We start from the raw sequence: 16,662 nt of genomic DNA, 5'->3' as shown, positions 1-16,662 counted from the left end.
GTTTGGTACAAAAGTTTCTTTGCTTAATGTTAATTTGGTTCCTGATATTAAACCACAATACACACCTTTGTCTTTATTGAGAACCACTGCATTTGATACTGATTATTTGGTTGGTAAGTCAATCTTTTTAGTTCCAATACTATTAATATTTTTATTAATAAACATTTTTTGTTAAAGTATATGATTTAACATTTATGAATTGCATTTTAGATATTTTGGGATTACTGGTCGGAGTGGGGACTGAAAGAGAATTGCAAGTTGATGGAAAGACAACAAAATTAAATGTCATAGCAATAGAAGCTGATTGGTATTGTATATCTATACTATATTAAATTCCTTTTATATTTCTTTTCAAATAACTACATGCCATTATATTGCACTTTAATTTTTAGGTTTCAAATAGAGTGTACTTTGTTTGGTATTTATGTGGATGAACTGAATGTATTTCTTTCAAGTGGAGAAGTACAAAATGCTGCTGTAAGTATAGAATTTGCGAAAGTCAAAACTTTTCAAGGTAAAATTTTGTTATTACTTTTACAAAGTACTTTGTACTACTTATTCCATGTTACTCTCACATACACTATAATTTTAAATATAGATAAGGTTCAAGTTCAAAATTGTAAGTTCTGCACCCGTATTAAGTACAATGTTAACTTCAAGGAAGCATCTGAACTTAAATCAAGGTAATATTGAAATTGTTCTTCAGTTTATTCGAACTTTATAATCCATTTTTGTAACAATATTTTCGTTACTTTGTAATGCAAATTATCCTTCATTTCCTCAACTTGATATTTCAGATCTACATACATTCAATAATAGATTTATTATTTATGAGTGCAACTATATTTTCTTTTGCACAGAATGTTTGAGAACAATGAATCTCCCTTTCAAGGATTAACGCAACTTTCACAGACTTCCAAAAATACTATCGAAGAGGACTTTTTAACACTTACACCTAGAACCACCATTCAAGGTCTAAAAGATTGTAAAGAGGTTAGAATAGATTTTTTTATTATTGTGCAATTTTTCTTATTCACAATAATCCCTTGATTAATGTTTTTTATATTGAAAGGTCACCACTTACATATTGTTTGGAACAATTAAGCATATTTTGGTTGACGATGACTGGTGGTATACTGCTTGTGTGTGCAACAAAGCTGTTTATCCAGAATCCAAGATGTTCTTTTGTGAGAAGTGTAACAAGCATGTTATAAAAGTCTTTCCAAGGTTAACGAATTGTTTTTTAATATTAATGTCAATTTAAAACAACATTGTAATTACATTTGTCCTCTTTGATAGGGATGCAACTACCCTTTTCAAAAAAACTTGTGCTGATATGTTAGACACTCATGATAAGGTATACTCTTCAATATATCCACTTATATATTTAATTACACAATGTTTAATTATTTTCTTTTTGTAGATGAATTCTTCTGGAAATTTGCCTAAGTAGTTTTATGAGTTAGTTGATAGAAGTCTGCCTTTTAAAGTGGAAAGTAGGAACGATCAGAATTTCAAACTTGAGCAGTCTTTCAGAGTGAAGAAAATATGTGTTGATGATGATATAATTGACAAATTTTCAATGATTCTTCGTTGAAATTTGTGGTAAGATGTAATTTACGATCAAATTTGTTACATTATAATCTCTTTATAATGCAGTTATCTTTTTCTTTTTTATAATCTCATTATTTCTACCTATTTGAAGGATGTTTATGCTAGGAATGGTGAGTTTAGTAGGGAAAAAATGCGTATAGTCAATGAGTCCACCGTTAATATTTCAGAGGTATACAAATTATATAAATGTTTTTGACATGAATTATTTTTTTAATACTTTTAATAATGTTATCAATTTTGAATGTGGATTTACTTTTAATAAATTTACTTTTAATACTGTAGGATTTATTAGTCCGATTTACCAAAGAAACAATTGAGTGTGGATCCCAATCACCTGAACTAATCCAAGATAATCTAACCAACGATGATGCTAACAGTTCACATAAGAGAGAATCTGGAAAGAAGACTGCATCACTTGAATCCATCGAAGAAGACAATGTTCCATTGAAGCTTTTAAAAAGAAATATTAAGAAGGAAAAAACAGTGATTTGAGATCCACTTTTAGTTATTCTATTTGAAGACAATTTTTTTATGCCTTTCATTTTGGGAATGTAATATGTCTACGCATCGTTTTGTCTTTAAATTCATCTGAACTACAACTTCTATGTTAAATTTCATCTTTAATTTCATCTGAACTACAACTTCTATGTTCAATTTCATGATAACAATATTATGCGCTTTTGAGTTACATTATTTAGATTTTAAATTATTTCATACGCTGGTGCACAAGATATTGTTGACATTTTTCAATTTTTGTCAACAAATATGACTACCAGATACATCAAAACTTACTAAAATTGATTTCATTTTGTAGCATGATGTAATGAAAGTCGTAAATAACATATCTTTTGTGAAAAAGATTTTTTCTTTAAACTTGTGTGACTCATAAATAAGATATATCTATTTTTTCTCATAACATAATTTATAAATGTCTATTTTTCATAATATTTACTTTTCATAAATAAGATAAATATGGCAAAGGAATTATCTGTTGACAGATTTTAAGTTGTCACAACAGAATTGGATGCCATATACAATTTTGATTGACTATTTTTTTTGACTTATCTTCTCTTAATTACTAACTTATTAAACTTTGTACGATATAATTGAGATATTTTTATACAATAAGTACGAATGAAATATTATATTTTTACGTATAATATTATATATTACAGAAGTTCATTTTTGGAAATTTGTTATTGGTATATATTACATATATTATATTATTATATTGTGTAGCATAATAGAATAATTTAATATATCTTTAATAACGTTATATCTTTTTAATGTTTTATTCTGTTATTATCGTCCTCCCATTTTCCAATGCAGTAATAATTACATTACTGTTGAAGAATTTATTTGTAATCGTCCCGTCTTTTCATGTGTCATTTGTCTTCTGTAAATAAATATTCATCTCCATTCTACCATGAAGATTAAACTTCAAGATCAGTTAAATCATATTCTACATTCTTCCAACTTTTACTCTACTATCTCTCTCAAAGTCGAAGCAAATGGAAAACAACTTCAATGAAGATGACGTTATTAATAGAATGAGTAGGTACCAGTTCTCTATTATTCACCTTCAGGACGAGGTAAGTTCATTGTCAAATTTTTCAGACATATTTTCTTTTACAAGATTTCTTCTACTCTTTCTATTTCTGTGACGGATTTCTTCTTCTCTTTTACAATATCCTGATTTTAACCTTAACTAATCCATTCTTTTCTTTAAAAAATTCTGTCTTTCGAGGTTGTTGGTTTTGTGGATCGTGCATTCGCCATTCTTTATGATGACGATCTTGAGCGTCAATGGACTTTAAGAGATAAAGAAGGCAATAGACATGTGGTTACTTATAACAAGAATTTACAAAAACCAATGCTAATTGGAGGATGGACTGAATTAAGGCACATATATGAACTTCACGATTTTCACACTATTTATTTTGGATATGTGGGTGATTCTTGCTTCCACATCACTATTTTTCCCAGTAAATGCAAACCTTCGTCTATTGCACGTTTTCTTAAAAGAATTGAGGCAGATCAACCCCTTTTCAATGGACCGAAGTTGCATTTCTTCATATTTCTGAATCCAAATCAATGCAATGCTAGCCATCTGGTGAGATTCATTTCATATTTTTTACTAAATGGATGTTTCTTTCATATTTTGATTTATGTTTCGAAATTAGTTTAAAAATTTAATCCATATACTAATTTCATTAATACTTTATGTATGTTTTAGGATTTGCCAGCTGATTTTGGCAATTATCTTCGTCAAGGAAGATTTAAATACATTTTTCTTTATGGACCGCATAAAACAGTGAAGTGCAAACTACTGTTGAGAAATCATCCTAAGAAGTCTAGCAAAATTGGAAGTGGTTGGAAGGAATTTTGTAATGCTCATGGATTTCATCAAACTATTGACTTGGTGTTTGAAGTGGACCACATGAAAAGCAATCAGAATGTCAAAGTGCTAACATATTGTAATTTTTAATTTACAGTTAGTATAAATAGTTTTGTTTTTATTTCTGCCACTTATGTAGTTTTCATCCTAGAAGCTTTTTTTTTTATTTTCAGCAATGCATATGTATAGTTCTACCTTCTTATCAATGAAATCTCTTTGAAGTTTCTCTGAATTCCTCTGAAAGATGAAAAGTGATACATGTTATGGTATGATATTCATAAATAAAATTATTTTGTTCTATAATTCAAATGAAATATATATGATGCAATTGAAAGATATATAGTTGGACGAATAATGAAAAGTTATTTGTTCTATAATCATATGTATGGATGTATGTTGCTTTAGTATGTGCATACACTCACTGTATGTTATCATTTTGACACATAATGAGTTTAAGATTGCAGATACTTCCTATGAAAAAGTCCTCTTTGTTGTACTATATATAGTAGTGCATAAAAAAGACGTCTGATTGTACCTACATAAAAAGCAAATGTTTTGTTAGTTGCAAGAACAAATCAACTCTGAAATAAGTGCTATATATATGAATGATTCTGATATATTAACACTCAGCACTGCATGCTCTTTATATTTTTAATGTTTGTCTTCTGAAACAACTGCTTCCTATTATAATTACATATATTTCTGTTTCCACAATTGTGATTAGAGGTACAAGCTAGACAAAAAAGTTTAACAAAGACATTCATCAATATAGTAATAAAATAGTAAACACTTTTCCATCCATTGAGTCAACTTACCTTTATTTTTGCTTCTTCCATTGTAACCTTTGAAACTATTCCATAACATTTCTGTACTATAATGGAGCATAACGATTGTAAAAATGCAAGGCTCAGAAGGAAACTGGTGCTACAACAAAGTTTCTATGGATGAAGTAATCAACATTCATGTAAGTCATTAATATCTTACTTAAACCATTTATGTTTTCTAATTCTTCATCAATAATTTATTTAAAAATGATGCATTTGTATGTTTGTATGTTTTTTTATGTTGCAGATGACAAAGAAGAGAATGCAAGAAAGAAAACTAAATTTGCAAACCATTCTTCTCAAAGTAAACAAATTTCAGGATTTCTTTTTATATATATATTTGTAACTTTATGTTTTGGATTGTCACAACACAGATGCATACTCAAACATCTTTGTTGTTTTAATCACAGATAAACCAACTGTATCTGAAAGATCATTTCAAAAAAATATAGACAGGAATCCATTACAACAGTTGGATATTAGTAAATTTTTTTTTCTAAGCTATATCTTTACAGATTGTTGTTAAATGAATCAATGAAGTCTTTTTGTTTATTTCTTTAATAACAATGCTTCTACAATAATCCTTTTCCAGATGTTGACAACAATAACAACAACCTTCACAATATCAATTCAATATTTCATAGACAAATTGGTCAGTTCTGAAGTTCTTCCAACTTAATTTTAACATTGTTTATGAATAATATTAATTCCGTAGCACTTTAAACTAACCTTCGTTTCAATGCAGTAACTGTCAACAAATTCTCAAGTTTTTCAAGTACTTTAGTTGAACAACAAATCACTTCACAATCTGCAACTTCTACTTTAACTTACCATAGTCCTTTCGATATATTTCTACATTATTCTTAATTTCTTATATACTTATTTAAATGACAATTTTAAAATTTATATCAATGTTTTTGAATGACTCCAGCTTTTAACAATAACAGTCAGAGAAATTATGGACAAAATAATTACAATTCCAGTGCAGGTAAGTACATTTGGATTCATACTCACAATGCCAATGCAGGTAGGACAATTGTTTTCTATTCTTTTCCATAGGTGGGAGATTAGAGGTTGTAAATGAGTCGCATTCTGTTTCTAAGAATAAAGTTGTCAAATATCCTTTTCAAGTCATACAATCACTTCAAAATAGATTCAATCTTGATGATGAACCAAGAAGACAACATAATTATTCAGACACAACAAATGATGATTCAGCAACGATAAGAGATGATGGTAATTCAGATATTAAACTTATTGATGTTAATATAAATTCCTTTGAAATCATTAATTAGTTTTCATCTTACTAATATTGAAGAACATACTACAAGTACTACAACTACAAACGAATTGTATTGCAAAGGAGAGTTACAAGGTACATAATGTCCAACACAATTGTATATAACTGCAGATTAAAATATACGCATTTTCATGCTAATGTTTTGTAATGATGTTCAGAACTGCTCAATATTGGAGAACCTTGCTTGGAATGCCAATACTGTAAAGCTCAACTTTAGTATAAAGAAAGAGCAGAAAAATGTAACACCTCAAAGGGAGTTGAATTCTCATTGTGTTGTCAAAAGGGAAAAGTCCAAATTCCACTATTAAAAAGACCACCTAATCTTCTTGAAGGTTTGTTAAATGGTGAAGATCAGAGAAGCAAATCATTTCTACAAAACATAAGACTATACAATAGCATGTTTTCATTTACTTCAATTGGTGGTAAGATTGATAATTCAATGAACAATGGTTCTGCTCCACCACAATTTATTCTGAATGGACAGAACTATCACCGTATTGGCAGTTTATTGTTAGAGCATGGATCAAAGCCAAAGTTTGCACAGCTGTACATATATGATACCGAAAATGAAATGACTAACAAAGTCAAGCATTTCAGGTCAGTGAATATATTAAATAATTTCATTATATGAAATATTTAAATACATGTGTTGACATGTATTCTCTTTATTATTTTTTAGTTCAAACACCAAGGAATCTGTTATAGATGAATCATTGGTTGCTGATTTGATTCAAATGATTGACAATCACAATGTTCTTGCGAAATCTTTTAGAAGAGTAAGAGATTTGTCACTGGAACATATGGAATCAGATTTCACGCTAAGACTATTTAGAGGCAGAAACAAAGACCCTAGAGTCTACAATACACCTTCATGTGATGAAATAGCTGCACTTATAGTTGGTGATTTTGGCAATATGGATGTAGGCAGAGATATAGTGGTCAAAAAATGTTCTGGTGAATTAACCAGACTGCACGAAACTCACACAGCTTTCATTCCACTGCAATATCCTCTCATGTTTCCATATAGAGAAGATGGTTATCAAGAGGATATCCCAATAAGAGAATCTCATTCAAAAACAAAATTCAGGGTAAGAGTTAGAATTTCTTTGCGAGAATTTATTGTCTTTAGAATACAACAAAGAGCTGTAGAAGCAGGAAATATTGTGAATGCATGCAGATTGTTCCAACAGTTTCTGGTCGATTGCTATACAATGGTTGAAGCCCAAAGGTTGTCATTCATCAGAGCGAATCAGAAGTTAATTCGCTGTGATATTCTTAATGGATTACAAGAAGCTGTTAATAGAGGAGAGACAAATCCTTCTTTAATTGGAAGACGTATTGTCTTGCCTGCTTCTTTCACTGGTGGTACCAGATACATGTTCAACAATTGTCAAGATGCTATGGCAATTTGTAAAAAAATTGGATATCCGGATTTGTTCATTACTATAACATGCAATGTGAATTGGAGTGAAATAAAAGAATTTGTCTTAGCAAAAGGCTTATCAGCTTCAGATAGACCTGATATTGTATGTAGAGTGTTCAAGATGAAGCTGGATGAAATGATGACAAATTTTAAGAAAAATGACTTCTTTGGAAAAAGCACTGCAGGTATGTTATATATGAAGTAATATACATTTTATAAATTTATATTAAATTAGATTCTGAAAACTATATTTATTTTTTATTTATATATGCAGGAATGTACACAGTAGAATTCCAAAAAAGAGGTTTACCTCATGCACATATACTTTTATGGTTGGATGGAGAAAGCAAGTTGAAGAATTCAACTGATATTGATAAAGTAATATCAGCTGAATTGCCAAATGCTAATTTGTACCCCAAATTGGAAAAAGTTGTCTCAAGTTACATGATTCATGGACCATGCAGACCTGCAAGACATAATTCACCTTGCATGAAGGAAGGAAGATGTTCTAAATTTTATCCAAAAAAATTCACATCTTCGACTTCAATTGATGAAGAAGGATATCCATGCTATAGAAGACTTGATAATGGTAGATTTGTTGAGAAGAATGGAATTAAGCTGGACAATAGAAGTGTTGTTCCTTACAATCCACCACTTCTAATGAGGTATCAAGCACACGTCAATACAGAGTATTGCAACAAGACCAATTCAATAAAATATTTGTTCAAATATGTGAACAAAGGTCCCGACAGAGCTACTCTTAAAATAAGCAACAACTCTGCACAGTCTGAAAAATCAACCATTATTGATGAGATCAAAAGGTATTACGATTGTAGGTATCTATCACCATGTGAAGCTGCTTGGAGAATATTTGCTTTTGACATCCATCACAAATGGCCTCCTGTTCAGAGATTGACCTTTCATCTTCCTGGCCAACAATCAGCTTTGTTTAAAGATGATGATGATATTAATGTGGTCTTCAACAGATACGAAAATGCTAACACAATGTTTCTAGCTTGGTTTGAGGCTAATAAAGTTTATAAGGAAGGAAAACAATTGACTTATTCAGAATTTTCAAGCAAATTTGTGTGGTTTGCCAAAGAAAAAGAATGGAAACCAAGGAAGAAAGGCTACAACATTGGTAGACTTACTTATATTCCTCCTGGTTCTGGAGAACTTTATTATTTGAGGATATTACTGACCATTCAAAAAGGTTGTATTGATTATCAAAGCATTAAGACAATTGATGGAAAGTATTATGAAACATACCAAGAAGCTTGCTATGTTTTGGGATTGTTGGCTGACGACAAAGAATATATTGATGCAATCAAAGAAGCAAGTGAATTTGCTTCTGGGTATCAACTTAGAAGATTATTTGTTACTTTGTTGTCGATGAATACAATTTCTAAACCATATATAGTTTGGAATTCTACTTGGAGTATCTTATGTGATGGAATTTTGTACCAAAAAAGGAAGGAGATGAACTTACCAGGTATTTCATATTTTTTTTTAATTTGCTATACATATATATTTTAATTGTATTATTTACTTATTGCAGGTCTTCAAATTCAGACTGCTGAATTACAAAAAGTATGTCTGCTGGAAATAGAGGAAATGCTAATGTCAAATGGTAGAAGTTTGAAAGATTATTCTTCATTACCTCAACTTGATCTTTCAGATGTACATACGTTAAATAATAGATTTATTGTTGATGAGCTCCAATATAATAAACAAGACATGGCAAAGAACATGACAGTTTGTTTAAAGCACTGAATGATGAACAAATTCATGTATATCAGGATATCATGACAGCAGTTCTTTCAAAGAAGGGAGGATTCTTTTTCTTATATGGCTATGGTGGTACAGGTAAGACTTTTATGTGGAAGACATTGTCGGCTGGTCTAAGAAGCAAGGGCATGATTGTTTTGAACGTAGCATCAAGTGGAATTGCTTCTTTATTACTTCCTAGTGGAAAAACAGCACACTCTACCTTTTGCATCCCACTGTTAATTAATGATGAATCAACTTGCAACATAGCACAAGGTAGTCTCAGGGCAAAACTTCTTATGGCAACCAGTTTGATTATCTGGGATGAAGCACCAATGATGAATAGAATGTGCTTTGAGGCATTTGATAGAACACTAAGAGATATTATGCGAAATGTTGATGATGCCAATAAAGACAAACCATTTGGTGGCAAAGCAGTTGTCTTGGGAGGTGACTTTAGACAAATTCTACCAGTTATCAAAAAAGGATCTAGGTTTGATATCATAAAATCATCAATCAACTATTCAGAGTTATGGAATTGTTGTAAAGTGCTAAAGTTATCCAAGAACATGAGATTAAGTACTACATCAAATACTGAAATAGCCAATGATATTCAAGAATTTGTTGATTGGATATTGAACATTGGAGATGGGAAAATGGATCTAAATGAGAATGGTGAGTGCATGGTTGAAATTCCAGAACAGATCTTGATTACAAACACAGATTTACCTTTATTGGCATTGGTTGAATTTGTCTATCCTCAATTTGTGGTTAAATTGTTGAATCCTAATTATTTTGATGATGGAGCAATTTTGTGCCCAACAAATGATTCTGTAGAGCAAGTAAATGATTTCATGTTGTCTTTAATTGGTGGTGAAGAGGTGACTTATTTAAGTTCAGATACACCTTGCCAATCTGATGAACAAGATTAAGTGCAATCTGAATGGTTTACATCTGAATTTTTAAATGATATCAAATGTTCAGGGATACCAAATCATAAACTGAAGTTGAAAACAGGTGTTCCAATTATGCTCTTGAGAAACATTGATCAAGCGAAAGGTCTATGTAATGGCACAAGATTGCAAGTCAACCATTTAGGCAAGAATGTAATATGTGCAACTGTAATTACTAGAAAAAACATTGGTGACAGGATTTTTATACCAAGAATGGATTTAGTGCCATCTGATTCAGGTTTGCCTTTCAAATTTCAAAGAAGACAGTTTCCGATATCTTTATGCTTTGCAATGACGATTAACAAAAGTCAAGGACAAACACTTTCTAGAGTCGGCCTTTATCTTCCACAACCTATATTCACACATGGCCAACTATATGTTGCTATTTCTAGAGTCAAAACCAAAAGAGGATTGAAAATACTTATATTGGATGAAGATGGAAAGGTAACAAACACAACTAAAAACGTTGTGTACAAAGAAATTTTTGAAACTCTTTGAAAAGAAATCAATTATAGGTATGTCATTTCTATTTTTTTTTTCATTTTAAAACTGTTATAAATATATATCAATTGATTTATGTTATTTTCTGCTATGTAGGAAAATCATGGTACAGAAAAAGTTGAACAAAGAAGTCATTGTATACAAAAGGAAATTCTGTACAAAACAAATTTATGAACTTCAATACCAAAGGATACATTCTAGGTATGTAATTTTTTTCTTTTTTATTCTTATATTAACAAAGTAGTTTATTAGTCATATTTTTGTTGTTTGTGGTTGACAATAATATTCAATGAAATCAAATATTAACTTCACATACCACTTTAATTACATTCTAAATTGATTTATTCTATTGATACACTTCAACATCTTTTTAAAACATTAGATTCTCATCATATAGATTATTAAATATCCAAAACCCCATTGCTATTACCACGGGTAGAAGGACTAGTAAAATACATAATCAGTATTGTACATTCAATAATAATGGTAGAATTCTACAACAATTACATCTACGTGCAATTTCTTCTATCTATATGCTTATAATTTCTTTGTGCACAATATTCGGATCTTGAATTTCAACAGGATTGATAACAAATTAAGGAATCAAACATTCATTTATCTATCTTACTCTACCAGTGGTATTTTTATTTGACTATGCAATTAACTTTTTCCCTTTTTTAAAATCTGTAATTTATATGAGAAATATTCTAGTAATCATCTTTTGATGCAAGTTTTATATATTGAGATTCAAGAAAATTAATAAGAAAGTAAAGATTCAAACTATAATATTCTGAAGCTATAAGTTACAGAGAAAAAGAAGAGTATCAAATATATTTGATTTGATACACAATGCAGTGAGAGCTTGAATAATCACTCCAAATATTTGCCTCGGCTAAGCCAACGCAACTTCAGAAAACAAAATAAAAAATTAAACATATATCTTTGAAGTTAGAATATTTTTCTGTTTGTAACCCAAATAAAGTAATTGTCCATGACAATGGTTTAAGGAAAATGATTTTTTGACTACTAAATTTTTGACAACTTTCTCTTACAACCTTAGGTGACATCTTTTAAATGGTTCTCCATTTCTCCATTTTCTCATTTTCAATATTCCAAAACCACTTAGAAGATGACACATCATGTTGTAAGAGAAAGTTGTCAAAATTTAGTAGTCAAAATATTATTGCCTATTGTTTAATTACACTTTTGCTTTTAGTTAGCGTGCCATATAGTGTGTCTTGTGTTGGATAATCTTTAATTTTGTTAGATAATATTTAGATTATATTTTAGATTATAGAGTTGTTTTTATTTAGCAAAGTGATAGGGTATTTTATATTTGGTTAATTAGATTTAAGTTAGTTGTTATTTTAGTTAGTTGGAGTATCTAAGATTTAATTTGATAATATGGGATATTAAATAAAATTAGATTAAGATTTAGTTTGGTTTGTTATTATTTGGTTTGTAATTAGCTATATAATAGTGCATTCTCCATCAATGAAAAATACCACAATGAATTACATTGAATATTCTTCTAGTGTGTATGAGTTTTTTCCAATAAAATGGTATCAAAGCTTTATGCTCTGAGTACCGAGTGAAGAGAGAGAGAGAGTGAAAAAAAGTGTGTGCTTGAGTGCTTTGGGAGAAAAAAAAAAAGAGGAGAGATGGCAAAAGTTGTGAACGGTATGACGGTGCCGCAATTGACGAAGAAAACCAATTATGATAATTGGTGTCTACAGATGAAGACCCTTTTGGGATCCCAAGACATTTGGGATATAGTGGAGAGCGGATACGAAGAACCTGCGGAGGATGCAAATCAGATGGTGGCCCAGATTGCTGCGTTGAAGAAGACGCGAGTGAAAGACAAGTCGGCTTTGTATTTTTTGTATAATGCTGTGGACGATTGCAAACATTGCATCTTCAAAGGAAGCATGGGATATTCTGGAGGTTGCATATAGAGGGAACGACCAGGTCAGACAAGTCCGACTTCAAGCTCTCAGAGGAGAGTTTGAAGGGCTGAAGATGGAAGATAAAGAGTAGGTAACCGAGTACATAACTCGGGTAGAGAAGGTGGCCAACCAACTCAGGAAGAATGGAGAGCCAATGCCAGCAACCCGGGTTGTGGAGAAAATCTTGAGATCATTGACAGATGATTTTGAGAGCATTGTATGCGCCATCAAGGAGTCGAAGGACCTGTCAGTTCTCTCAATGGAAGAACTTGTCGGGTCATTGGAGGCCCATGAACAAAGGAGAAGGAAAAAGCACGAACCGCGTGATCAAACACTAAAGGCGCAACTTTATTTGGATGAAACTTGAAATACTCAGAGCCGAGGTCCTGGAGGTAGAGGACGAGGTGGCAGAGGACGAGGTGGGCGAGGTCAAGGTGGACATGAAAGAGGTGATGTTGAAGAGAGCACGGATCAAACCAAGCAGTAGAATTGGCATGGTCGTGGTCAAGAAAGGGGCCAAGGAAATTGGTGTAAGTCAGAAGTGGAATGTTTTAGGTGTGGCAAGTACGGCCATTACGCAAGAGAATGCAGATCGACATGTTGCTACAATTGTGGCAAGATCGGTCATATAGCCAAATATTGTCAATCGGAAAAAAAGGAGAAAAATCTTCTCACTGAGGAAGATGACGAGGAAGAGATAAGGATTTTAATGATGATGCAAAACTCAGATGCTGAACTCAAGAGCGGTGAATAGGAAGTTGAGTGGCATTCAGGCCGTGTGAAGGAAAGGAGATCAGGTGACGAGCTTAGTCCAGGTTGTTTAAACTCGGTCTGGTATTTGGACACAGGAACGAGCAATCACATGTGTGGAGATGAGAGTTTCTTCAGCGAACTCACCAAGGTGGAGGTCGGATTAGTGTCATGTGGAGATGATTCCAAGATGGTGATTAAAGGGCGTGGAACAATTCGGCACATGCAGAAGGATGGATGGGTTGGAGAAATCAAGGATGTCTACTATGTTCCTGAGTTGAAGAAAAATATTTTGAGCATAGGTCAGATAGTGGAGAAAGGGAACCAGGTACTGTACTTAAAGGACAAGCACGGTCAGCTAGCAGCCCGGGTAGAAAAGAAGAAAAATCGGATGTACAAATTGGAGTTGAGCATCCTACAGAAAAGGTGTTTGAAACGTGTGGACAGTGAAGGCGGTGCAGGAAGTTGAAGAAGAAGTATTGTTGTTGATAATGGGATGTAGCTCAAGGGATGGGCACAAACAAGTGGAGAAGTCGGCAAGAAGGTTGAATATCATAAATCAGTCCAGTAGCATGGAGAGGTCGTCAAGACGTGCGGATAGTTCAGAAAGCTTGGCAAAGAGTGTGGAGATCTCAGACAGCTCGATGGAGCATGTGGAGAGTTTGATGGAGCATGAGGCCAGCTTAGTTAGCTCGGTGGGAAGTCCGGATAACTTGATTAAGTTGGTGGAGCAAGTAGAGTGCCCATATCATATAGGGGAGCAAGTGAACATCTCAGAAAGCTTAGCAGGAAACCTAGGTAGCTCGAATAGCTCGTGGAGTGTGGATAGCTCAGATCTTGAAGAAGACGAACAAGAAGTGTTAAGTTTGCAAGAACAGTTGCCTCCCGAGAAGGATTTGAGAGTTGTACTGGAAGTGCAAGATGAGAAGTGGCGACTTGGAATGGATGATAAGTTTGGTGTGAAGGCGTGGAAATTTTCTGATCTCTTAAAGAAAGCTCGGCCTATTCAGAGGAACCCAGTTAATGGCAAGTCAGCCACAAAGAACCCAACAAAGGGTAAGTTAGCTAAGGTTAAGATGAAGTCGGTCAAAGAGAAGATCAAGTTAGACAAAGAGAAGATCAAGTCGGTTAAAGAGAAAAGCAAGTCATCCATAGAGATAGAAGATTGTTCGGAATGAGAGAAGAAAAAATTTAAGATTATGGGGGAGTTTTGTTGGATAATCTTTAATTTTGTTAGATAATATTTATATTATATTTTAGATTATAGAGTTGTTTTTATTTAGCAAAGTGATAGGGTATTTTATATTTGGTTAATTAGATTTAAGTTAGTTGTTATTTTAGATAGTTGGAGTATCTAAGATTTAATTTGATAATATGGGATATTAAATAAGAGAATGGTGTTGTTGTTGAGGGTAAAGCACAAAAAACATGGCAGGCATGGGAGGCATGATTCAAGGAGGCTTACCGGTCTTTGATGACAAGATTTTCGATGACTAGAAAATAAGGATTAAAGTTGTGTTTAGTTTCCAAGAGGTAACAGAGATCTTGAGCAGGCGTTATGGAGCTAAGTAGCAAGGCTACTGAGGAGGAGAAAAAGAATCATAAGCTACAACAGAATTTGGACGACAAGGCATGATGATTTTATTTGCACCAATGCGTCAACTCCAAGATCTTTAACAAGATCTCTCGTGCTGAAACAACAAAGAAAGCTTGGGAAACTCTGGTGAAAACATAAAACATATGGAGATGTAGACAAACAAGAAAGTGAAGCTACAGGCTCTTAGGAGGAAGTTCAAGTTCTTGATGATGGAAGAAAGTGACACCATCGGTGAGTACTTCGACAAGATACAAGAATTAGTGAATGCAATGAAGTCTTGTGGTGACAAGATATCTGAACAACATGTTTTGAATAAGGTACTAAGGTCTCTCCCTCCCAAGTTCGATCATATGGTGATTCCAATAGAAGAGCATAAAGATCTTGAGAAGCTGGAGATAGAGGAGTTGCACCACTCCCTTAAAGCTTATGAATATTGTATGGATGAACGGAAACACTATCAGGAACAGGTTCTACAAACACGCTCATAGTACAAGGTGAAAAGAAAGGGATCTAAGAGTAGTGGCAAGAACAATGTTAGGCATAAAGATTCACCAGAGGAGAAGAAGGAAGGATCAAATGGTGCATACAAGCACAAACAGCACAAGTCTCTAAGTTCAGATAGTGAGAAAGAATGGAAGTTCGATAAAAGAAAAGTAAGATGCCACAACTGTCGAAAGTTGGGCCACTTCGCTAGAGAGTGTTGGAAGGGAGAAGGGTCGAAGAACAAGCCCAAGTCACAAAACACTCAAGCGTGCTTAGCAAAAGATGATTCATTAGACTCTGAGGCAGTCATCTTGATGGCAAGAACGTGTAAAAATGACATTGAAGATTCATCATGGTACTTAGACTCTGGATGCTTAACTCATATGATGGGAACAAAGGAGTGGTTTGTAAAGATGAGAGAGGTTGTGCATGGGAAGGTGAAGTTTGTAGATGATCGAAGTTTAAGTGCTAAAGGTTCTGGGAGAATTATGCTAAGGAGCAGCGATGGAAAAAATGTAATAATTGAGTAAGTTCTATACGTGCCAAGACTGCGAACAAACCTACTAAGCCTCGATCAGCTTTTGGAGAAGGGCTTTGTGATGAAAATAGAAAACAACAACCTTAGCATATTCAAGCAGAGTGGAACACTGGTGATAAAAGCTAGACTATCCAACAACAGAACCTTCCATGTATTAATGAGTGTTGTAAAGCATCAATGCTTCTAAACATCGAACAATGGACAAAAATGGCTCTAGCATTTGCGTTTTGGGTACCTAAATTTTAGGGATTTGTCTTGACTAAGCTAGAACATGATGATGAGTGGGTTACCTCAAGTGAATATTCCAAAGACCATGTATAAAGAATGCATCCAATGCAAGCAAACAAGGGGCAATTTCCACACAAATCTTCCTTAGAAAACAACAAAAAAGTTAGGTGTAGTTCACTCAGATGTCTATGGTCTGATGAAAGTTGAAACACCTTGTGGTAGTAGATATTTTGTTCTGTTCATACATGATTGGACTCGAAAGGCGTGGACATATATGATCCAGAGAAAGAGTGAAGTCTTGGAGGTGTTTTTGAGGTTCAAAAACATGGCATAAAAATAG

General features: G+C 32.9%; 1 protein-coding gene and 1 pseudogene across 1 annotated transcript; both read left to right on the top strand.

The window, feature by feature from the left end:
* The first annotated feature begins 861 nt into the window (after nucleotides 1–861).
* Nucleotides 862–10,777, top strand: LOC114170275 (annotated as a pseudogene).
* Nucleotides 10,778–12,880: 2,103 nt separating this feature from the next.
* On the top strand, nucleotides 12,881–13,945 carry LOC114170274. The gene is made up of 4 exons (XM_028055758.1): nucleotides 12,881–13,002; nucleotides 13,103–13,256; nucleotides 13,346–13,472; nucleotides 13,575–13,945. Exons 1-4 carry the CDS (start codon nucleotides 12,881–12,883, stop codon nucleotides 13,943–13,945), a joined length of 774 nt encoding a protein of 257 aa, XP_027911559.1.
* Nucleotides 13,946–16,662: the final 2,717 nt, after the last annotated feature.

This window comes from Vigna unguiculata, chromosome 11 (assembly GCF_004118075.2).
Source record: "Vigna unguiculata cultivar IT97K-499-35 chromosome 11, ASM411807v1, whole genome shotgun sequence".
NCBI lineage: Eukaryota > Viridiplantae > Streptophyta > Magnoliopsida > Fabales > Fabaceae > Vigna > Vigna unguiculata.
Note: the sequence above shows the minus strand (reverse complement) of the source record. Positions and strands in the feature narration are given on the sequence as shown.

Excerpts from the sequence above, each read along its gene's own strand:
- LOC114170274 (XM_028055758.1), top strand. The coding sequence starts at position 12,881 with ATGCCAGCAACCCGGGTTGTGGAGAAAATCTTGAGATCATTGACAGAT. Across the intron at positions 13,003-13,102 it reads TCAATGGAAGAACTTGTCGG|AGCCGAGGTCCTGGAGGTAG; the intron begins GTCATTGGAGGC and ends TGAAATACTCAG. Across the intron at positions 13,473-13,574 it reads AGATGCTGAACTCAAGAGCG|GAACGAGCAATCACATGTGT; the intron begins GTGAATAGGAAG and ends ATTTGGACACAG.